The sequence below is a fragment of the Ranitomeya variabilis genome, chromosome 4 (genome assembly GCF_051348905.1).
Source record: "Ranitomeya variabilis isolate aRanVar5 chromosome 4, aRanVar5.hap1, whole genome shotgun sequence".
In the NCBI taxonomy this organism is placed as follows: Eukaryota; Metazoa; Chordata; class Amphibia; order Anura; family Dendrobatidae; genus Ranitomeya; species Ranitomeya variabilis.
Window position 1 is genome coordinate 522,511,594 of NC_135235.1, and position 25,995 is coordinate 522,537,588.

At 42.7% G+C, this 25,995-nt stretch overlaps 1 protein-coding gene and 1 long non-coding RNA gene across 5 annotated transcripts in view; one reads left to right on the plus strand and one right to left on the minus strand.

The window, feature by feature from the left end:
* SKAP1 (src kinase associated phosphoprotein 1) overlaps positions 1-25,995 on the plus strand; it is an 862,974-nt gene that overhangs the window by 244,752 nt on the left and 592,227 nt on the right. Inside the window, exon 4 of one of the 4 annotated variants that reach the window (XM_077252207.1) lies at positions 11,997-13,504. The exons of the other annotated variants lie outside the window; for them this stretch is intronic. Within the exon in view, the coding sequence (XP_077108322.1) occupies positions 12,003-13,262 (1,260 nt within the window). The 5' untranslated portion in view covers positions 11,997-12,002 and the 3' untranslated portion in view covers positions 13,263-13,504. Of the gene's footprint in view, positions 1-11,996; positions 13,505-25,995 lie in introns of those variants that run through there. 4 annotated transcript variants of the gene reach the window in all.
* Positions 9,200-10,561, minus strand: LOC143769107 (uncharacterized). Its single transcript, XR_013214215.1, has 4 exons — positions 10,509-10,561; positions 10,334-10,426; positions 10,183-10,257; positions 9,200-9,290 (listed from the first exon to the last, which is right to left on the minus strand). It is a non-coding gene; the product is annotated as an uncharacterized LOC143769107 (long non-coding RNA).

The following is a 25,995-nucleotide window of genomic DNA, read 5'->3' on the forward strand; positions in this document are numbered from 1 at the left end:
ACTATATATAGATTTTATTAAATAATAGCATTTACAAGACATGATTGTACAACATTGTTAAAAAACATGAAAAACATGCTGAAACAAGACATATAAAATAAAATGATGGAAAAATATGTGAGGGGTGGGTGTGTCAAACGGCCAGCAAAAGTAATTAATCAAAAAGGTATAAATTAATAATCACAGAAATCATCAAGGATAATGGTAATGAATATCAATATTACTGGGTAGGTATAAACTATATTTTGATGTATGGAAAAATTCATATATAAATATATATCTGATGGAAATAAGTTAATATCTCAATGCATAGTGCATATGTGAAGTAATTAAAGAAATTGATGATAACTATGCCAACAGAACATATTAAGTTGAATAGATATAAAATAAAAACATCAAATTTCCTAGTACATGATAAAAACATATAGAACATGATTACAGAAAAGCATATGATGACTATAGCACAAGATGGTATTAGATTAAATATATATCAAATACATATGTACAAAATGGTAAAGATGCATAGTGCAAACCATGATACCATCAAATAACAATCAAAGTAATCAAATGCAACAGATGGGGTATGAAATCCAAATGTTATTCCATGTTCCAATACTGACCAGGATGCACAAGCCGCCCCCTCACTGCACTCCAACGCGCGTTTCGCTACCGCTTCGTCAGGGAGTGTGGAGAACAGAATGTGTGGGTAATATATAGCAAGAAAACAGCTGTGAAGACTAACAATCAAGGACGCCAGATTACATGGCGCCGCACTCACCCATGCAGCAGCCGCGCGCCAGGAATCAGGGACCGGAAGTGCGATGTGAGTCACAGTCAGCTTCGCATCATCCAGCAGCCGACAACGGAGCGAGGCAGGCACATGCGCAGAGCGGCGCACAGTGTCCCTGCAGCCATTAAGGTAAATGGAGATTGCCCAAAGATGAAAAAATATATATAAGCGCATGAAAGAGACAGCGCACGAAAACATAGGGGGCCATAAGGTTATGTGCACACGTTGCGGATTCTGTGCGGATCCGCAGCGTTTTTTGCAGTGCAGAAACGCTGCAGATCCGCAATTGATTTACAGTGCAATGTAATTCAATGAGAAAAAAAAATGCTGTGCACACTTTGCGGAAAATCTGCTGCGGAAACACTGCGGTTTAAAAGAAGTAGCATGTCACTTCTTTTTTGTGAATCTGCAGCGTTTTTGTACCCATTCCATTATAGAAAACCGCAGGGGTAAAAAACGCAGCAAATCCGCAAGAAAACCGCAGCAAAAATGCACAAAAAAATGCTGCGGAACCGCACAAAGAACGGCAGGTGCGTTTTCTGCCAGGAGAGGCAGAATCCGCAACAGAAATTCCTAATCCTAATCCGCAACGTGTGCACATAGTCTAAGGCTGGAGTCACACATGGCGTAAGACAATACGCCACGTATTATACGTCCGTACTACGGCCGTAATACGGAGAAATGTTCCCAAAATAGTGATCCGTAGTCAGGGTGTGTCAGCGTATTTTGCGCATGGCATCCTCCGTATGTAATCCGTATGGCATCCGTACTGCGAGATTTTCGCGCAGGCTTGCAAAACCGACATCTAATGGATTTATGTGCTCAAATGTTAGGGAAAACATATATACAGTATATATATATATATATATATATATATATATATATATATATATATATATATATATATATATATATATATATATATATACAGTTAGGTCCATATATATTTGGACAGAGACAACATTTTTCTAATTTTGGTTATAAACATTACCACAATGAATTTTAAACAAAACAATTCAGATGCAGTTGAAGTTCAGACTTTCAGCTTTCATTTGAGGGTATCCACATTAAAATTGGATGAAGGGTTTAGGAGTTTCAGTTCCATAACATGGGCCACCCTGTTTTTAAAGGGACCAAAAGTAATTGGACAATTGACTCCAAGGCTATTTCATGGACAGGTGTGGGCAATCCCTTCGTTATGTCATTCTCAATTAAGCAGATAAAAGGCCTGGAGTTGATTTGAGGTGTGGTACTTGCATTTGGAAGGTTTTGCTGTGACGTATACATGCGGTCAAAGGAGCTCTCCCTGCAGGTGAAGCAAGCCATCCTTAAGCCGCAAAAACAGAAAAATCCCATCTGAGGAATTGCTACAATATTAGGAGTGGCAAAATCTACAGTTTGGTACATCCTGAGAAAGAAAGAAAGCACTGGTGAACTCATCAATGCAAAAAGACCTGGGCGCCCACGGAAGATAACAGTGGTGGATGATCGCAGAATAATCTCCATGGTGAAGAGAAACCCCTTCACAACAGCCAACCAAGTGAACAACACTCTCCAGGAGGTCGGCGTATCAATATCCAAATCTACTATAAAGAGAAGACTGCATGAAAGTAAATACAGAGGGTTCACTGCACGGTGCAAGCCACTCATAAGCATCAAGAATAAAAAGTCTAGACTGGACTTTGCTAAAAAACATCTAAAAAAGCCAACACAGTTCTGGAAGAACATTCTATGGACAGATTAAACCAAGATCAACCTCTACCAGAATGATGGAAAGAGAAAAGTATGGTGAAGGCGTGGTACAGCTCATGATCCAAAGCATACCACATCATCTGTAAAACATGGCGGAGGCAGTATGATGGCTTGGGCATAAATGGCTGCCAGTGGCACTGGGTCACTAGTGTTTATTGATGATGTGACACAGGACAGAAGCAGCCAAATTAATTCTAAGGTATTCAGAGACATACTGTGTGCTCAGATCCAGCCAACTGCAGCAAAACTGATTGGTCATCGTTTCATACTACAGATGGACAATGACCCAAAACATAAAGCCAAAGCAATCCAGGAGTTTTTTAAAGCAAAGAAGTGGAATATTTTGAATGGCCAAGTCAGTCACCCGATCTCAACCCAATTGAGCATGCATTTCACTTGTTAAGACTAAACTTCAGACAGAAAGGCCCACAAACAAACAGCAACTGAAGACCACCGCAGTGAAGGCCTGGCAGAGCATCAAAAAGGAGGAAACACAGCGTCTGGTGATGTCCATGAGTTCAAGACTTCAGGCAGTCATTGCCAACAAAGGGTTTTCAACCAAGTACTAGAAATGAACATTTTATTTAAAATTATTGATTCTGTCCAATTACTTTTGGTCCCTTTAAAAACAGGGTGGTACATGTTAAGGATCTGAAACTCCTAAACCCTTCATCCAATTTTAATGTGGATACCCTCAAATGAAAGCTGAAAGTCTGAACTTCAACTACATCTGAATTGTTTTGTTTAAAATTCATTGTGTGTAAAAGTCTATAACCAAAATTAGAAAAATGTTGTCTCTGTCCAAATATATATGGACCTAACTGTATATATATATATATATATATATATATATATATATATATATATATATATATATATATATATATATCATTGAGACACATATATATATTCTGTATTTAGATTTCATTCAGCGCGATATCTGTGAACAGCCGGTAATTCAATTGCCGGCTTTTCATTTCTCCTGCACAAACCCGACAGGATATGAGACATGGTTTACATACAGTAAACCATCTCATATCCCCTTTTTTTTTGCATATTCCACACTACTAACGTTAGTAGTGTGTATGTGCAAAATTTCAGCGCTGTAGCTGCTGAAATAAAGGGTTAAATGGCGGAAAAAATTGGCGTGGGCTCCCGCGCAATTTTCTCCGCCAGAGCGGTAAAGCCAGTGACTGAGGGCAGATATTAATAGCCAGGAGAGGGTCCATGGTTATTGGCCCCCCCCCCGGGCTACAAACATCTGCCCCCAGCCACCCCAGAAAAGGCACATCTGGAAGATGCGCCTATTCTGGCACTTGGCCACTCTCTTCCCACTCCGTGTAGCGGTGGGATATGGGGTAATGAAGGGTTAATGTCACCTTGCTATTGTAAGGTGACATTAAGCCAGATTAATAATGGAGAGGCGTCAATTATGACACCTATCCATTATTAATCCAATTGTTGGAAAGTGTTAAAAAACACACACACACATGATTAAAAAGGATTTTAATGAAATAAACACAGCGGTTGTTGTAATAATTTATTGTTCTCGCAATCCATTTCCAGGCCCTCGCTTGGCAAAATAATAAACACACAAGATACATACCTTCTGATGTCAGATCACGTCCCACGAAGTAATCCATCTGAAGGGGTTAACTAATATTACAGGCAGAGCTGCGATAAACCACTCGCTCGTGCCTGTAATCCCCGGGTGCTGAAAGGAAAGCAGTGATCTGTACTTACATTGAGTCGCGGTGAGGCGCCCTCTGGTGGATGTTCTCATGAACTGCAGCCTGGGAACTTTTTCCCACGCTCCAGGTCATATGAGGACATCCACCAGGGGGTGCATCACCGCGACTGAAGGAAATGTAGGTCAATGACCTACATTTCATTCATTCGCCGGGGATTACAGGTACGAGCGAGTGGTTTATCGCAGCTCGTGCCTGTAATATTAGTTAACCCCTTCAGATGGATTACTTCGTGGGACGAGACGGTTCACCAGAAGGTATGTATCTTGTGCGTTTATTATTTTTCCAAGCGAGGGTGTTCCTGATGGATTGCGAGAACAATAAATTATTACAACAACCGCTGTGTTTATTTCATTAAACTACTTTTAAATCATGTGTGTGTGTGTTTTTTAACCCTTTCATACAATTGGATTAATAATGGATAGGTGTCATAATTGACGCCTCTCCATTATTAATCTGGCTTAATGTCACCTTACAATAGCAAGGTGGCATTAACCCTTCATTACCCCATATCCCACCGCTACATGGAGTGGGAAGAGAGTGGCCAAGTGCCAGACTAGGCGCATCTTCCAGATGTGCCTTTTCTGGGGTGGCTGGGGGCAGATGTTTGTAGCCAGGGGGGGGCCAATATCCATGGACCCTCTCCTGGCTATTAATATCTGCCCTCAGTCACTGGCTTTACCACTCTGGCGGAGAAAATTGCGCGGGAGCCCACGCCAATTTTTTCCGCCATTTAACCCTTTATTTCAGCAGCTACAGCGCTGAAATTTTGCACATACACACTACTAACATTAGTAGTGTGGAATATGCAAAAAAAAAGGGGATATGAGATGGTTTACTGTATGTAAACCATGTCTCATATCCTGTCGGGTTTGTGAAGGAGAAATGAAAAGCCGGCAATTGAATTACCGACTTTTCACTAACAGCGCTGCGTATTTCTCGCAAGTCACACTGCTGGTGCGTGTGGAATCCGTATTTTTCTCGCCCCCATAGACTTTCATTGGCGTATTATTTGCGCAATACGCTGACAAACGCAGCATGCTGCGATTTTGTACGGCCGTAGAACGCCGTATAATACTGAACCGTAATATACGGCTAATAGGAGCAGCCCCATTGAGAAGCATTGTGCCGTATGTAATGCGAGTTTTACGTACGTAGTTTTTGCGCTCTTACGTCCGTAAAACACGCATGTGTGACCCCAGCCTTATAGTGAATGAAAATAAACCCCCAAAACAAAAAAACATGTATAGAAAAGAAAACCAACACTGAAAAAACAAGAACAAAAGTATAAATAATAAAAAAGATAATAATAAGAATTGAATAAAGAAATTAATACCAACAAAATAAATAAATAATATGATGAAAAATGAAATACAATAAAAAAAATTGAAAAAAAGTATAATAATAATGTAAATAATAATTAAATAAAGAAGAAATAATAAGAAACAGTGGTGATAATCAAATTTTATTCGCAATATGGCCCAAACTATGACACATGATAAATATTACGGAGAAAATGAGACAGTTAATAATATCAAAAAGCTATATATAAACCCAACATCACCAAGCATATAATAAATATCTATCTATCTATCTATCTATCTATCTATCTATCTATCTATCTATCTATATATATATATATATATATGCACACACACAAAAAAAATCAAAAAAGAAAAGGAGAAAAAAGGGAAAAAAAAAGAAGAAAATAAGAGGAATGGAGGATCTATAAAGAATATCGGAAATTGGCGGGCAAGCTAATATCAAAGATGATGTATTATAAAAAGCTTGAAAAGCACCACTGTTCATTGAGGCCATGGGGAGTCATACTCTTGAGAAGTTACCCACTTGCATTCTTTCTGTGCTAGTTTTTTACTTAAATCGCCCCTGCGGTTCCCAGGGTATAGTCGATCGATTCCCCTAACACGCAGTAGGTGAGATTGGTTGGTGTGGAATAGTCGGAAATGTCTGGCTAAGGGCTTAAGTTTCGAAATGGCCTCCTTATCATCAATACCAATATTCTCTGCTGCTTTTATATCTTTGACATGTTCCAAAGTGCGAACCCGTAATTCACGTGTTGTCATCCCCACATACATTAAATTACATGGACAGGTAGCCAAATAGATAACCATAGAAGTCCGGCAATTAATAAAATGTAAGATCTTAAATTCCCGCTCCCGTGCTGAATCCTGAAAGACATTAGTCCTAACTACATGTTTGCAAGCCTTACAAGTGCCACAACTAACAGAGCCCCATTTAGGACCTTTAGACCCCCCAAAGAATTGTGACGTAGGGGGTACATAATGACTATGTACTAGGAAGTTCTGCAATGTCTTGCCACGTTTGGCCACAATAGATGGTTGCTTAGGCAAAAGCCTTGACAGTGATGGATCCTGCAGCAAAATGGGCCAATATTTAGATATTATATCAGACATCTCCCGCCATCTCTAATGATAATTGGTGATAAGACGTACTTGGCCATCATTTGTCTTATTTTTATTCTTATTTCTAGAGACCAAAAGTGATGATCGATCCGTTTTCTTGGCTCGCAAATAAGCTCTCTGTATGTTGTCCATTTGGTATCCACGTTGTAAAAATCTAGATGAAAGATCTTGCGCTTGTTTTTCAAAGACATCCTCTTGATCACATATTCGCCGCATCCGTAAAAATTGGCCGGTCGGTATGGCGTGAATAACATGAGTCGGATGGGCAGATCTTGCATGTAATAATGCTTTGGTACTAGTCACTTTCCGAAAAACATCAGTATGTAAATGTCCAAGTTCATCAGTTGAAATCTTCAAGTCCAAGAAATCAATGGAATCCTGCCGAATAGTATAAGTGAGTTTGATATTCCTAGTATTAGTGTTCAGATAATGAAGATAATCCACCAGGTCATCATGGGAGCCCTGCCAAATGAATAAGATGTCATCAATAAATCTCATATATGACAACACTAATCCTGATGAAGTAGAATCCATATTCTGGATAAAATCATGCTCCCATGAGCCCATGAATAAATTAGCATATGAGGGGGCAAAAGCCGCCCCATAGCCACGCCCCTCTTCTGAAGGAAGAAACAATCTTTGAACATAAAATAATTGTGGAGTAGTGCAAACTGCAGTAATTCCAACAAAAATTGAACCAATGACCCATCCAAATCTCGATTGGACAAAAAACGTCTAACTGCTGAGATACCTTCATCATGAGAGATTAAGGTATAAAGTGACTCTACGTTACAAGTGACTATATACATATCAGTACTGATATGTATACCATCCAATCTCTGCAATGCCTCGGTGGTATCCCTGATAAAAGATGGCAATTCTGCAACAAGAGGTTTCAGGTAGTAATCTAAGAACTTGGAAATAGGTTCAATTAGGCTACAATTACCAGAGATGATTGGACGTCCCGGTGGATCAACCATACTTTTGTGCACTTTGGTAAGTAGATAAAGGGTAGGTACAGATGGAAATAAAACCCTCAATCCTTCCCATATACTCTTAGATATTATACCTCTATCAAAAGCTTCATCAAGAATTGAAAATAAGTCTCTTTGAAAAATCAAAGTGGGATCGTGATCTAGTCGTTCATAGCAAGTGGGATCATTAAGCTGCTTGAACACTTTCCTTTCGTATTGTGTTGTTGGCCATATCACAACGTTGCCGCCCTTATCAGAGGGCTTAAAGACAACCTCTTTCATGTTACACAATTCCTGTAGAGCAATCCTTTGTTCTGCTCTCAGATTGTCCATAGGTCTGAAAGAGGATAGTTGTTGGACCTCGTTGCAGACCATTTTAACAAATACTTCTATAGATGAATTCAAAGAGATAGAAAGAAATGATTTAGATTTCTTTTTGATAGTCTGGAAATGTACCTGATATTTCTGTCTGCTCAGTCAGAAGATCCTCTAACGCTTGTATCGCCGCCAATTCTTCTTCTGTTGAAAAGATATTGGGAACAGTCTTATCAGTATGATACTTCTTCAACAGTTAAGGTACCTTCACACGAAACGACGCTGCAGCGATAACGACAGCGAGCCGACCAAAACGAGATCGCTGGAGCGTCGCTGTTTAGGTCGCTGTAGAGATGTCAGACACACCAACTGACGAACGATGCAGGAGCGATACCATGACGTAACAGCGACTCACATATCGTTCTCGCTGGTTGTTGCTCCTTGTCAAACAGCAGCGGTTGTAACGATGTGATGATAGCAAACCTAGCCAGATAGGTGTGTTTCCCCGCTGGGAGACACCCAGGATGTGACGTCCCGGCATCACGGAATATAAACCACGACGCTACAGCGATTGATTCATATTGTTTCAGAGCAGCGTCCACGTTCTATAGCCTTTCCAGCGTCCTGTCCGGAACGATCCTTCGCCAGCTACGATCCTCTTCACCCGTGAACGTTCTGTCCGGAACGCCGTACTCTATACTGCCGGCGTCTTCATTGGTTCTTTTCTTATCAACGGTATGTATAGTTGTATGTATGTATGTATAGTATAGTTATGGTTATGCAGCAATGCTTATCTACGTACATGGTATAATTATGTATACACCATCTCCGGCAGCCATCTTGTGCATCTGGCAAGCGGACGCACAAGATGGAAGCACTTTACAATGCGGTTTGCAAACTCTTTTGTGCTGTCTGCCATTTTTGCCACACACTATATGGAAAGGTAAACCAACTCTTTTGTGCCTGCCGTGGCTTGGCTGGCCCTGGCCTGCTCCGCTAGTAAATAAAAACAGCACACATATTAACGGTAACAATATATATATTTTTTTAAATTGTTTTTGAAATACTTAACTTTTTTTTTTTTTGTTGGGGTGGGGGGGGTGGTGTTTGCAAAGTATTAGAAAAACAAAAAAAATTTTTTACATCCTCCCGTGCCTCAATAGGTGTCGCAGCATGCGGCCATGCTGCTGTACCTGCTGCATGAGGAGAGCAACAGTTCTCTCCATCCGATGTTGCTTGGCCAGCAGCCCTCTCACGGTGTCCGGTTCTGTGGATAGAAGATAGAAAAAGTTGGAGAAGGGACGGTGATTAAGGCTTCTTTCACACTAGCGTCTGGCTTGGCCTGCCGCAGTGCGTTGGGTCGAGGTTACCAATGCTAGCATTGTGTGCGCCGCAAAACGGGGGCAGCGGATGCATTTTTCCTGTGCATCCGCTGCCCCATTGTGAGTTGCGGGGAGGTGGGGGAGGAGTTCCATACCGCGCATGCGCTGCCGAAAATGGCGGACCTTAACATGTAACGTTTTTTGCATCCGGCAGTTTTTGCATCCGGTGGTTAGCCACAACCCGGCGCAACGTTCGCACAACTATTGAGACGTGTGGCAATGCGTCGCTAATGTTAGTCAATTTAGAAAAATGCATCCTGCAAGCACTTTTGCAGGGTGCGTTTTTGGTCCAAAAGGACGCATTTGCGACGTATTTCAAAAAACGCTTGTGTGAAAGTAGCCAAAGCTGCAAATACGGCATGTGTTTACATACCCAGAGATTTCAGGTACCATTAAATTGGCGTGTGGCAAAACAAAAAAGAAGTACATACTCACATTGCGGTGTTGGGCAAGTTCCGCGCCGACAGCTTCCCACTGTGCTGTGCTTTACGGACGGCGCTCACATTCAGTGCGGGAAGCTGACGGCTAGGGACGTGACAGACACCGTAATGTGAGTATGTTTTTTTTTTTTTTACATTTACAATGGTAACCTGGGTAAATAGCGGGTTACTAAGCGCGGCCCTGCGCTTAGTAACCCGATGTTTACCCTGGTTATCCGGGGGACTTCGGCATCGTTGGTCGCTGGCGAGCTGTCTGTGTTCAATTTTTTTGGGTTGCTTTTGTAGTTGTCAAATGTGACATCCCACCGATAACCCCTCCCACTGTCTGTATACTTACGGAGAAAGGACGCCTGTTGCTCATCACTGGAGCTGCTGACCACCCATCCCCTCGCGTGGGCCAGAGCTAACGCTGCTAAAATGAAGCAAATACATATCTGGTTAACAAATGAATTCGGTGTGGGGAGGCGCGCGCAGTTTTGGTCACTTACGACTGCTCGACGCAGGGGGGAAACACGCCGACCCGGGGGAGGAAGATGGGTGGCGGAAGGGCGGGGTTGTTTGCAGCGGTGGTGTAACTGCATCTGTAATATATACAATATTTCAGCTCCCCAAACAATGTCCCGTAAGCTGTTATAACATTGCAATATATGACGGTTAACTTACGGGACGGTCCGGGCTGTGGGCTGCCGCTGGTGGCCGCAGTAGTGGCTGCCGCCGATGCCGGTGGCGTCTCTCTACACCAAAAAAAAAAGAAATGCAAGGATTAGACACCAAAACTACAGATCTCCATACTTAAAAAAAAAAAAATGGCGCCATTGACAGCAAAAGTTAGGAGCCAATGGAAATTGGCATGCATTTGTTATGTATACAATATTTCAGCTCCCCTCTAATGTCCCGTAAGCTGTTATAACATTGCAATATATGACGGTTAACTTACGGGACGGTCCGGGCTGTGGGCTGCCGCTGGTGGCCGCAGTTGTGGCTGCCGCCGATGCCCGTTGCCGGTGTCGTCTCTCTACACAAAAAAAAAAAAAAAAAAAAGAAACGCAATTTTTAGACACCAAAACTACAGGGCTACAGACCCCCCCCAAAAAAACGTAGGCCATTGGCGGCAAGGAGTTTAATTAAATATTGCCTCGCCAAATGTTGGCACATATATAAAAGATAGGAAGCGCCGCACGGCAGCGTGCGTCTCCTGATTCCCCCCTCCTGGCAGGGCGCGCAGTGTTGCCGACCTCGTCGTAAAGATTTGTGGACAATGTACATAACAATAGCGGCCATCCATAAAAATTAAATATGGGGGGGGAGATTCTGGAACCCATGACGTGACCACTTTATCACGGACACCGCATTTTGCTGTCAGTCAATACGGACATGAGAACAAAGTGGCATGTCCAGGACAAGTTGGCAACCACGAGCACGATTATCCCAATTCCCCCCTCCCAGTACCGTGCGTCACCCAAATACCCCATACTGGTACTTGCCTCGCCTTGTCTCCGCCAGCAACTCTGCCAGAAGAAGTGGCTGCTTGTAACGGAGATCGGCCCACTTCTTCCGCAGCTGGAGCGCACTGCGGCGGAGGCCAAATCTCCGCTCCATCATACGCCCAATGCGGCGCAGGACCTCATTTTTGTGGAGATTGGGGTGGGTAGGGCGACTCTCCCGACCCTCGTAATCGAGGGCATCCATTTCTCCCACAAAAAAAGGGAACCTCAGTCTGCCCCAGAGGAGCAGACCGCTGTCTCGCCGCCATTTTAAGAAAATGAAACGCCCGGCAACGCCTAACCACGCCCAGAGAACGTCCTTGACTCTGCCTCGCTACCGCGCGATCCACATCGCTATAGCGTCTCCGTTTATACACAGCGTCGCGGTTGTGACACTGGCTCCCGAACTCTCTTTTTGGCGTTCCCATTATCAAGCCGCAGCGCTCATCGTCCTGGTTTGTTTTTCAGCGGCTTGTACAGTAATTTTTGGGTATTATATCAGTATGGCTGTTGTGTCAACATAATGTACCTTATGTATAGAAAATGTGAATGTAGCCATAAAATCGTCGAAAAAAATTAACATGTGTGAACGCTACGTAACACTATTGGATGTCTTGTGTCAGTTTAGCTAATCATATGTACAAATTTATTTTTTTTTCTTTTTCAGGTTGCCATGTCTACTTCTGATGTTCCTGTGCTTGTAGCGGCTGCGTTGTTGTTAGAAGCTCACAACCAGCTTGAGGCTCAAGCGCGAAAGAATCGTGCTAAGCGTCAGCGCCGCATGTGGACCAAACAGTGGCTGCAGAAGAGGGATCAATTGTCCCATATGGGCCTAATAAGGGAACTGCAGGAGAACAACCCGCATGATTTCAGGAACTACCTTCGAATGTCGGAGGATTCCTTTAATGTGCTACTTGATGCTGTGGATCCTTATATCAGGCGGCAAAATACGAACATGCGAGCTGCTGTCCCTGTGGATGAGAGACTGGCTGTCACGCTGCGGTTCCTGGCGACTGGCAGGTCTATGCAAGACTTGCATTACTGCGCCGCAATTTCCCGATCCCTACTCACCGTCATCATCCCAGAGACATGTCAAGCAATTATCTCTGCTTTACACCGCAATTACATGCCTTTCCCGGAGACCATGGATGATTGGCAACAGATTTCCCGGGGATTTCATGAGCAATGGCACTTCCCTAATTGCGGTGGGGCCTTGGATGGGAAACATGTCCGCATCACCCAACCACCACACTCCGGCTCCTTTTATTACAACTATAAGGGATATTTCAGCGTAATTCTCATGGCACTCGTTAATGCGAACTACGCATTTATAACTGTGTCTGTTGGGATCAATGGTAGAGTTTCTGATGGCGGAGTTTTGGAGCACACCGATTTTGGGGAACGCTTGAAAGAACAGAAACTGGCCTTGCCGCCCAACAGCGACACTACTGAAAACCTGAACTTTGTGTTTGTCGGAGATGAGGCGTTCCCACTGCATCCCAACCTTCTGAAGCCCTTTTCCCAGAAAACTCTGACACCGGAGCGGCGCATTTTTAATTACCGACTTTCAAGAGCTCGCCGCGTTGTGGAGAATGCTTTTGGCATTATGGCAAACCGATTTCGGGTTTTCCACACTGCACTACACATGAAACTAACGTCTATTGACTCAGTGGTGCTTGCCTGTTGCGTCCTGCACAACTTTCTCCGCCGCCGTGATGCCACTGCATACAGCCCTCCACAGTATGTTGACTCTGTTGACCCTGCAAATGGAGATGTAACCCAGGGCGAATGGCGTCTAGAGGAGCACAGGGTTTCTGGCTTGGAAAGTCTGGGATCCGGAAGGAACTCTGATGATGCTATGATCTGCAGGGAGAAGTACTGTAACTTTTTCAATGGGCCAGGGGCTGTCCCATGGCAGCATCTTCAGCAGTAGCACAACTGTTGTCATTACGTGTCATAACTTTTAGCATGTATTATGCACTACATTCTGTGGGGTAGATGTGCTCTCGTGTTCCATTTGGTTGAAGACCCATTAAAATCATTTTCTGTTTCAATCTATTCACAGTACTCAACTTCTGTATCAAACATAAGAATAAATATATCTATGTATGCAACATACTCTAGTTCTGTATCAGACATATGAATCTTGGGAGTCCGCAGCATTGTCTGTCCTCGTGCTTTACTGATTTTAAGATGTATATATATAAGCACCCATGCCATTCCATATGTATCTCTCCCCATCACGCTCCGGATGTGTCTCACCCCTGCCATTCCATGTGTCTCTCTCCCCATGACGCTCCCTATGTGTCTCACCCCTGCCATTCCATATGTATCTCTCTCCCCATCACGCTCCGGATGTGTCTCACCCCTGCCATTCCATGTGTATCTCTCTCCCCATCACGCTCCCGATGTGTCTCACCCCTGCCATTCCATGTGTCTCTCTCCCCATGACGCTCCCGATGTGTCTCACTCCTGCCATTCCATATGTATCTCTCTCCCCATCACGCTCCGGATGTGTCTCACCCCTGCCATTCCATATGTATCTCTCTCCCCATCACGCTCCGGATGTGTCTCACCCCTGCCATTCCATATGTATCTCTCTCCCCATCACGCTCCGGATGTGTCTCACCCCTGCCATTCCATATGTATCTCTCTCCCCATCACGCTCCGGATGTGTCTCACCCCTGCCATTCCATGTGTCTCTCTCCCCATGACGCTCCCTATGTGTCTCACCCCTGCCATTCCATATATACCTCTCTTTTCCCAATGACGCTCCCCATGTGTCTCACCCCTGCTATATCTATATATATAATTGTCTAAGGGTTTTTCCGTCTGTCTGTCTTTCTGTCTGTCTGTCTGTCTGTCCTGGAAATCCTGGCGGCCTCGACCAATCAGAGACGGGCACAGCATGGCGACGATGATGTCATAATGGAAATCCCACGTCTCTGATTGGTCGAGGCCGCCAGGCCTCGACCAATCAGCGACGGGCACAGTATCGACGTAGATGTCATAGTGGTTGCCATGGCGACGATGATGTCATAAAGGTTGCCTCGACCAATCAGCGACGGGCACAGTCTGCCGCGAATTCTGGAATCATCATTGTCCATATACTACGGGGACATGCATATTCTAGAACACCCGATGCGTTAGAATCGGGCCACAGTCTAGTATATATATATATATATATATATATATATATATATATATATATATATATATATATATACACACTCACCGGCCACTTTATTGGGTACACCATGTTAGTAACGGGTTGGACCCCTTTTGCCTTCAGAACTGCCTCAATTCTTCGTGGCATAGATTCAACAAGGTGCTGGAAGCATTCCTCAGAGATTTTGGTCCATATTGACATGATGGCATCACACAGTTGCCGCAGATTTGTCGGCTGCACATCCCAAAGATGCTCCATACAAGGCAGGATGGATCCATGCTTTCATGTTGTTTACGCCAAATTCTGACCCTACCATCCGAATGTCGCAGCAGAAATCGAGACTCATCAGACCAAGCAACGTTTTTCCAATCTTCTACTGTCCAATTTCGATGAGCTTGTACAAATTGTAGCCTCAGTTTCCTGTTCTTAGCTGAAAGGAGTGGTACCCGGTGTGTTCTTCTGCTGCTGTAGCCCATCTGCCTCAAAGTTCGACGCACTGTGCGTTCAGAGATGCTCTTAGGCCTACCTTGGTTGTAACGGGTGGCGATTTGAGTCACTGTTGCCTTTCTATCAGCTCGAACCAGTCTGCCCATTCTCCTCTGACCTCTGGCATCAACAAGGCATTTCCGCCCACAGAACTGCCGCTCACTGGATTTTTTTTCTTTTTCGGACCATTCTCTGTAAACCCTAGAGATGGTTGTGCGTGAAAATCCCAGTAGATCAGCAGTTTCTGAAATACTCAGACCAGCCCTTCTGGCACCAACAACCATGCCACGTTCAAAGGCACCCAAATCACCTTTCTTCCCCATACTGATGCTCGGTTTGAACTGCAGGAGATTGTCTTGACCATGTCTACATGCCTAAATGCACTGAGTTGCCGCCATGTGATTGGCTGATTAGAAATTAAGTGTTAACAAGAAGTTGGACAGGTGTACCTAATAAAGTGGCCAGTGAGTGTGTGTATATATATATATATATATATATATATATATTCATTCATACATTATGTGACACAGTAGACAATAAATCAAAATAAAATGTTACATGTAAAGCTTATAAAGTTTATTAACATATTACAACTGTAACTTGGGAAAAATGTGGCTCAGTAACCAAAAGGTAAAAAAAAAAAAAAAACCGAAAAGGCATAAAGTGCTTATGAAACGGAAGTCTATTGGTTTCTGTCCAAGAACACTACAGCTGCTGATAGTAGTTGTCCATCTCGCCATACGGCTGTGTGGCCGTTGAAGGTCCTTGCAAATAGTCACCAAAAGAAGGGGGTGGAGGTGGTGTACGGAACTGCAAATGAGGTGGGGCCGGTCTGCGGACAGGAGTGCTGTGAATGGGCTCCTGCTGGGGCCCCCAATAAAGCTGGCCACTGGGCTGATGGTCGCCGATGGTCATCATTGAAGTATCACTCAGTTTGCCAGCGTCTGCCTTGTTCAACACCTCAAGTATCAATCTCTCTGCGTTGCTTCGCTGGGTCTGGTCCAGACTGTTTAACCGTTCCCCTACGAAGGTTGGAAATCCGGAGAGCCGGGTTGTGGCATGCTGGATCATTATCTTGTTGGCCAGTGCCAGGAGATCCCCCGGTAGACCTGCAGTTGCCTTTCTTTTGCGAGATCGCCGCTTTTCACCTGTCTGCTCCTCAACACACCGGCTTGCGGAGGAATGAGGGGTATCGCTATCGGTCCCTTCCAGTGTATCGAGCTGTTCAGGAGGCACCTGCGAGTACAGGGAAAAAAAAAAAAGTCAATAACATACAAACAACACAGCCCTAGAGAGCCCCCACCTCCCCAACACCAGTATGCCCGTGCGTGGGAAGCAATGAGGAACAGTTATTATCTAGGTATCAAACCACAGGGGTTACAGAGCTTAACTACTTTTGCCGGCTATACTGCACGATTGTGCGGAAGACAAAAAAGTTACATTATAGTAGACTTTTGCAATAAGACAGCATTGTCAGGTTGGGAAGGACTGTTTGGACATAGTTATCTGAACAGGAAGTGGCAACTTTTATTATCTGGTGGATTAAACATGAAAAACGTGAATTATTATAATTGGAAACCATGCAGTCTCACATACATATAAGACAGACGGTATCCTACAAGCAGGGAAGCTAGGGGGTACTTACATGCTCGTCAGGAGACTCTTCAGCTGATGGTGCACAAACACTTGTCACAGTCTGGGACGGGCGAGGGATTTCCTGGTCCCGTGTGACAGGGTGGATTGATTTAAATCACGCCGATTTAAATCATGATTTAAATCACGATTTAAATCAAAAGATTTTTTTCTATTTAAATCGGATCGATTTAAATCATGATTTTAATCATGATTTAAATCACTGATTTAAATCAAAAGGTTTTTTTTAATATAAATCACGATTAAAATGAGAAGTGAGAGCAGTGCGCATGTGCGCCCATAGTTACACGGACGAAACTAGGGGCAACGATCTAACGCCAGGGTGAGGGGGGGACCCCAAAGTAAGTAAAAATCTTTTTTGTTTTACTATATGGCAATAGGTAGGTGTTTAAAAGCAGCATGTCTTAATTGTATAAACTATTAATAGCTTCCACATTTTGTTCATACTGCCCCTGTAATTCCACACTTCTAGCTTGGTTTCACTTTTGGTTTAGTTTCTTTTTCCATTCAGTTGACATGCCCAAACTTGTTGGATAGTCAGCATCCTACAGAAACCTCTGGAAGAGCATGGCATTGTGAATGTTACACATATACAGCCTTTATTCTACTGAGTTAAACAACTCAGCTTTATCTCATGATGGAAGAACCTTTGGATGGTAAAATATTTTCCTCAAAAAGCAGTTTATTGAAAAAAATCCGATTTAAATCAAAAAAATCCGATTTAAATCAAAAAAATCCGATTTTTTTTTTTATTTTTTAAAAAAAAACATTGATTTTTATCCACCCTGCCGTGTGAACGCCAGCAGGTCAAAGTACCACAACTTTGGCACATACACGTCGTTGGCTCCGGCCCCAGACTTCTTTGACTTTTCAACCTTGTTCAGCTCTTTTTTGTAGACTGTGCGGAGAGCCTGTATCTTCTTACGCACAATGGTTTCATCCACAGATTCTGTGGGCTGATGCTCTTTGTGGAGGGCCACCAGCTTCTCGTATGCAGCTCTCTTCATGTTGCGGTTGCTATAATCCGCAGACTTTATTTTCCATAAGCAGGGCAGGGAGCGGTACATATCAATGAGTGCCCGCACAAATTCGTTGTCATTGGTAGACATCTGAAAGACAGAAATAGTTAAGTTACATTAAGAAATCGAACGCTCAAAATGGCTGCCAACAAGAGCAACAGCGTAATTGTTTAAAAACTTGCAAGCTCAAACGGATCTCTGCAGAGATCTCGTATACATCACTCTACAATACACATAAATTAGCATTGCTGCATGGCAGATGAAACAAACTGCACAAAGATATGACTTACTTTTGATGCAGTTATGGGATTCAGAATGAAGACGCTGCAGAGTTCTGGATTGCACTGTTGAAGGACAACAGAACGAAGACGTTGCAGAGTTCTGGTTTGCAAAATAGGACGCACAGGTAGTGGAGGACGAACAAGTGATTCCAAAGGCCAGACTGTATAGAGTCGCGGTTTATATTTCGGAACGCAGCTATAGATGATCCCACTATGGCCAATCAGCGTTCACAGGTAGACGGTGTCACAGCCAGTCATTCCAGGCACATTTAAATTAAGGTAATGTATTGTTATAGAGCCCCCTTAATGTACATGACACCTCCCAGGCCGTCATCTTTTGTACTGAAAAGCGTCACCTTTAATTAAATGTGTTGGAAAAGCCCCCTTTTTGTAATGTACAAAGGCATCTCGTTTGGTATGTCCTGTTATGAGTCATCAACTTTGTTTATGTATGTCACGATAGCATCTCCTTAAAATTAAATCCTATTAAAAGGCGTCCCGTTTTATAATGTCAGTATTGTATGGCGTCTCCTTTTTAATTTGATTTACGTTATAGTGTCTCCTTTTTAATTAAAATTGAAAAGAAAAGACGTCACCTTTTGTGGCGTATTGATTTTGTCACCTCCCTTGCCATCACGACTGAGGGTGTCTCTTTTTGTAATGTTAAACGCCTACCTGGCTAGAACGAGACGCTGCGACGCCCCCTTTGATCGTTGCTGGCGTCGTTGCTTTTGCTGTCAAACACGACGATACACGCCGATCTGACGACCAAATAAAGTTCTGGACCTCTAGCCCCGACCAACGATATCACAGCGGGATCCAGATCGCTGCGGCGTGTCAAACACAACGATATCGTTACTTAGGACGCTGCAACGTCACGGATCGCTATCGTTATCGTTACAAAGTCGTTTCGTGTGAAGGTACCTTAAGAAAATATACTTGATTATTGTAAAATGGTCTGATCTTGCTGTAGGGCAAAAACCAAAACCCAGTGAAAGAACAGAAATCTGCTCAGGCGTCAATGTAATATCAGAGAGGTTAATTACCTTGAGTGCGCCATCTTTATTCATCTCCGATCTTACGTTGTCACCAAATCTTCGCTGTGAAGTAGTAAGCCTTGTATTATATCGGCTACGCACATCAGCGGAATCATCCATAGAAACAGAGCTGACAGAGCTACCACTAGCCATGGAGCTCAAGGATTCAGACTTCTTAAAGGGAACCTGTCACCACGTTTTTGGAAGATGGGATAAAAATAGCGTTAAATAGGGGCAGAGGTGGGCGTTACATTAGAGTGTTTGTTATGCGTTTATTACCCACCTAAGTTGCCGAAATACCTTTGCAAAGTCTCCGTTTTCGCCTGTCAATCAGGCTGGTCTGGTCAGATGGGCGTGGTGTGTTCCCCCAGATCTTGTTTAGTTTTCCGTTGGTGGCGTAGTGGTGTGCGCATGCCCAAGGTCCCGAATCCTCTGCCAGGGGATTTCAAAGAGCGCGGTGTCCGTTATTGCATTGGTGATCGGTGGGCGCGGCCATCTTCCTTTGGCCGCGCGTGCGCAGAAGCGGCGCTCTGCTTGCCGCGGCGCTCTGCTGGCCGCGGCTTCAGGAAAATGGCCGCCGCGATATCCATCTGCGCACGCGCGGCATCCCGCGGCCATTTTCCTGATGCCGCGGCCAGCAGAGCGCCGCTTCTGCGCACGCGCGGCCAAAGGAAGATGGCCGCGCCCACCGATCACCAATGCAATAACGGACACCGCGCTCTTTGAAATCCCCTGGCAGAGGATTCGGGACCTTGGGCATGCGCACACCACTACGCCACCAACGGAAAATTACGCAAAATCTGGGGGAAGACAACGCCCATCTGACCAGACTAGCCTGATTGACAGGCGAAAACGGAGACTTTGCAAAGGTATTTCGGCAACTTAGGTGGGTAATAAACGCATAACAAACACACTAATGTAATGCCCACCTCTGCCCCTATTTAACGCTATTTTTATCCCATCTTCCAAAAACGTGGTGACAGGTTCCCTTTAAGTGACGGTATACTCTGCCACCTATATATCTTGTTGGATTGAAAATCCTGAAGATCTCGCTGGAATTTTGTCGGTTTCAATTTTTGAATGTCCTGTTCCCACTTTGTAAATGACAAATTAAGTTCTTCCTCAAATTTAGTTAATTGATCGCCAGTAAGGTTTTTATGCAGTCTGTCTTGAAGTGATTTAATATCACTCTCCAAGGCCTCTAAATTCCTATTTTTTCATCTTTGGGCAATCTCCATTTACCTTAATGGCTGCAGGGACGCTGTACGCCGCTCTGTGCATGCGCCTGCCTTGCTCCGTTTATCAGACAAACAAGAAAAGAGACTATGCATATAGGGCGCACTCCCAAAATACAATTAAATACCAAAAATACAAAATTTTTATTAGGGAAGACAGAAAACACAAGTAAAAACATATATTAAAATACAACCAACACACCACTGGTCCTATAATAAGTCAATATATAGAGACAGCTTAAGGTACAATAGTATATCGTAAATCACGCCACCAACACACTATTGGTACTATCATGAAATATATAGAAGGATGCAGCTTCCGCTGACGAAGCTGTATCCTGCAGCCATACGCATGGGGCTCTCCCCACACTACTTGGGTCCCGGGACCATTCCCTTTCTGACTCTATGACGGCTGACGCCACGCACTGGACTGCCTGATATGGTGATGTTCTTTTTTCACATTTAGCCTTTTGGCCCACTTTCCTGACATAGGTCTGCCCTTTTTCCTTCCATTTTGATGGCATATGTCGGCAGGTGAACCCTAAACGTTCCCTACACTACTCCAACAGGCTTATCTCTCTGCCGCAGTGGTAGCTTTGCCTTTCCATAGGAGCTGTTTCTGGTATAAAACTCAACTTTTTTTTTTTTTTTTGAGGGATTTATGCTTATTCCCTTGCTGCAATTTAGTAGGCTTATCGGGGCCCCCTAGCTAGCATTAGCCCCTTTACTTATATAGGAGCACTCCCGCTCTATATGGTACTCTGGGGACGCCCAGAGTGTACCTGCTGCCTTGCTCTGTGTACATAAGCTATTGTGTACACAAGCCATTGTTCATGCATATGTCTGGTGCTATTTGTGATACATCATTGTACCCTAGGTTGTCCTTCTATATATTTCATGATAGTACCAATAGTGTGTTGGTGGCGTGATTTACGATATACTATTGTACCTTAAGCTGTCTCTATATATTGACTTATTATAGGACCAGTGGTGTGTTGGTTGTATTTTAATATATGTTTTTACTTGTGTTTTCTGTCTTCCCTAATAAAAATTTTGTATTTTTGGTATTTAATTGTATTTTGGGAGTGCGCCCTATATGCATAGTCTCTTTTCTTGTTTTTTCTAGAAGATCCTTTTGATTTTTCTCAGTGCCTTGTGAGTGGGATTTTTATATGCATAAAATTTATTAATTTTTTTATAGATTTTTTTTTTCATTTCTATATTTCTAGGTGTAATTAAGTAAAGAAAGCCCCGTTGGGGCTTACGTTTGTAACCCTGGAAAACTGAATTTGGGTGTATGCGCTGATGGGACCTTGACTGTAATTTAATTTATTTTATAACTAGCTGAAGAGCCCTGCGTTGCCCAGGCATAGTAACTAACTGTTAGTTATAGCACCTCACTGCTCTCATTTTCCCATCACGCCTCTCATTTTCCCCCTCACGTCTCTAATTTTCCAATCACTCCTCATTTTCCCCCACACCTCTCATTTTCTCCCCTCACTTCTCTCATTTCTCCCCCAACACCTGTCATTTTGACCTCATACCTGTCTTTTTCCAATCACTCTACTATTTTCCCCTCACTCCTCCTTTTGCACTCACACTTCTTCATTTTCACCTCACACCTCTTATTTTCCCCTCAGTATATACTGTACCTGTGTCATCTCCTCCTATATAGAGTATATACCTGTATGTCATCCCCTGTATATAGTATATACCTGTATGCCACCTCCTGTATATAGTATATACCTGTATGTCACCTCCTGTATATATAGTATATACCTGTATGTCATCTATCCTGTATATAGTATATACGTGTGTCATCTCCCCTGTATATAGTATATAAATGTATATGATCTCCCCTGTATATAGTATATACCTGTATGTCACCTCCTGTATATAGTATATACCTGTATGTCATCTATCCTGTATATAGTATATACCTGTATGTCATCCCCCTGTATATAGTATATACCTGTATGTCATCCCCCTGTATATAGTATATACCTATATGTCACCTCCTGTATATAGTATATACCTGTATGTCTTTTCCCCTGTATATAGTATATAACTGTATGTCATCCCCCTGTATATAGTATATACCTGTATGTCACCTCCTGTATATAGTATATACCTGTATGTCATCTATCCTGTATATAGGATATACCTGTATGTCATCTCCTGTATATACCTGTACGTCATCTCCCCTGTATATAGTATTTACCTGTATGTCATCTCCTGTATATAGTATATACCTGTATGTCATCTTCCCTGTTTATAGTATATACCTGCATGTCATCTCCTGTATATAGTATATACCTGTACGTCATCTCCCCTGTATATAGTATTTACCTGTATGTCATCTCCTCTATATAGTATATACCTGTATGTCATCTTCCCTGTTTATAGTATATACCTGCATGTCATCTCCTGTATATAGTATATACCTGTAAGTCATCTCCCCTGTATATAGTATATACCTGTATGTCATCTCCCCTGTATATAGTATATACCTGTATGTCATCTCCCCTGTATATAGTATATACCTGTATGTCATCTCCTGTATATAATATATAGCTGTATGTCATCTCCTCCTGTATATAGTATATACCTGTATGTCATCTCCTGTATATACTATATACCTGTATGTCATCTGTCCTGTATATAGCATATACCTGTATGTCATCTCCTGTATATACCAGTACGTCATCTCCCCTGTATATAGTATATACCTGTATGTCATCTGTATATAGTATATACCTGTATGTCACCTCATGTATATAGTATATACCTGTATGTCATCTATCCTGTATATAGCATACCTGTATGTCATCTCCTGTATATACCTGTACGTCATCTCCCCTGTATATAGTATATACCTGTATGTCATCTCCTGTATATAGTATATACCTGTATGTCATCTCCTGTATATAGTATTTACCTGTAAGTCATCTCCCCTGTATATAGTATATAACTGTATGTCATCTCCACTGTATATAGTATATACCTATGTCATCTCCCCTGTATATAGTATATACCTGTGTCATCTCCTCCTGTATATAATATATAGCTGTATGTCATCTCCTCCTGTATATAGTATATATGTGTATGTCATCTCCCCTGTATATACCTGTATGTCATCTCCTCCTGTATATAGTGTATACATGTATATCATCTCCCCTGTATACAGTATATACCTGTATGCCATCTCCTCCTGGCTGTCAATTTTTCTCCAACACTTTTCCTTTCACTTTTTCCCCATTATGTAGATAGGGGCAAAATTATTTGGTGAATTGGAACGCGCGGGGTTAAAATTTCGCCTCACAACATAGCCTATGACGCTCTCGGAGTCCATACGTGTGACTGTGCAAAATTTTGCGGCTGTAGCTGCGACGGTGCAGATGCCAATCCCGGACATACACACACACATACACACACACATTCAGCTTTATATATTAGATTTTATTTTAATGTTTGTCCATATATGTGTCATTCTGTGACCGTTCGTGATAAAGGAAAGGGGTCCTGAACCGCCCCCAAGACCGAGGGCCCTATCTATCCCTTCTCCCAAAGATACTTCTAAAGGTGAGGAGGTTTGAGCCACCAGCCTTACTGTTCTCCTGTTATTCCGTAAGCTGTCCCCTCCCACTCCACCAGGAGGCCTTTGACAGAAATGCTAGTGTATCAACATGTAAGAAAGACACAGGGATAACAGAAAGCAACAAACATACAAAGCTCGCCAAAGGTAGAGAGGTGTACAGGGAAGGAGGATAGGGATGTACCAGCCAAATGGAAATAGGACTATGAAGGAAAGCATACACCCAAAAACAGCACGCTACAATCTCTATTAGCAGAAACCATCTCCCATTCAGCACACTATCTCCAAGGAGCTTGGAAGAAAAGCTTTCACTGGCAAGGAAGAGAAGATCTGACCAGATTTTATAGGGAGAGGAAATGGCCAGGTTAGGAACAGCTGTGAGATGGAGCTGCAAGTTTCTAACCAGCACAGAAAGGGTCCGTAACCTCTTCAAAGCCAAAGGAAACTAAATCCATTTAATATGAAACACAAACACAGGTAAATGGAAAGTCTGCGATTCACAGTACGTAATTTTCTATCCTCAGATCTCCCAGGAAGTGACACACTCGTGACAATACGCTTATTTGAAGTGTGTACTAAGCCTCAGTTTACCATGTTTTGAAACCTGTCTCAAAAGGCGAATATGGCCGAATATAATGTTCAACAGTGCACAAAGATACTCTTGACTGCATCACATCCGAATCCCATTTTTCAGGGCTATAGATGTAAACCCTGATGGACCAAGTTGAAAAAGCTCCAAATTTAGCCATTACAAATGCATACAAAATTATCGATTTTTTTTTCTGGTAAAATTTCTGCCATAATGTTACATTCAGAAGCTGGAATGGTTTGTGATGTAGCAGCTTATAATAGAAGGGTTGTTGTGTGACCATCGTTCAGTTGTTTGGGTTGTTTGTCAGGCATTGCCTCTAATCGTGACACCCCAAAACCACAGACTGACATGTGAATGGTATGGAAAGAATGTATTGAAGCTTCTTTTCTTAAAAAACCCTGCAGACTATAAGACCTAGACAAACTTCTGTCAGATGCACATCACTTTCCTAGTGCTGCGGACATGTTGTCTTAGCAAAAATTGAAGGGTCATGGCAGTAGTATTCATGCTGTTTCAAAGTAGGGAGCATTTTGTATGTCACCAGTGATTGTAATGAAACAAACTCTTTTTAAGGAGCCATGGTATAATAGGAGAAAATACTTTAGAGTAAAATAAAAAAATTATATATTTTTTTCCCCTCAATCAAAAAAGTGCGTGGAAAAATTGGTATGTGCTGCTTTGCTGTAAACCAAAGTATTCTTCACTCTCAGGATTCGTTTGCACACAAACTACAGCAGATTTACTTAAAAATAGTATAGCCTACTATTGTATTACAGTGCATCCGCTACAGCTGTGATGTCTTGTTATGTTTGTATGGACACTGGCCATGCAGCCTTTTTAGTTTACATTTATCATCCGTGTTTCAGATCTTTGTTACTTTAAAGAGCAATATGGCATCACAATCCTCTTTCCCTCAGGTATTCACTTCCTGCTGCATACTTCTGTTGGAATATGGATTATACATTTGATTTATGAGGGGATTACAAGCCGCTTTAAACTTGTAGCTGAGGGGTAGTGTGGAGGTAAGAGAATGATAGAGAGCTATGATACTTTACTGCGAGACTGCTGCTTACAATAACATACTTGCCTCATGTAGTTATGACAAGTACAAGTAGCAAATCGTTAAAGTAGAAAACACCATTTTGTGTGGTGACAGAGAGATTGCTTTTGAAGTAGGTAGAGAGTGTTTTATGAATTAATGGAGTGCAAAGTGATTTTGCTAACTATTATTTACAGAGTCTTCCAGCTAGCTTGCCAGCAGTTGGAGAGAAACTTCTAAGAGTTGTAATGACAACGTAACTAGGGTGAAATTTATGGTGTGTTTAAAATGTAAACAGGGCAGAAATTCAGTTGTAGTCAGTTTGTTCACTCTCAGTTGATCTCTCCTCTTCTGGAATTCTGCTAATTCGGTCAAAAGCTCCTTGTTTTGTGGGGGAGTGAAGCGTACCTTACAGTGTCAGGAAAGCAGTGATTTACTCAACACCTCTAATGCAACTGTAAATAACAGAGCAAAGTGTGCAAGCCCTATTGTAACAACGGTATAAGTACTGCTGACTTTCACAAATTGTACAGTATCACTTTAATGTGTGGGTCATTGTT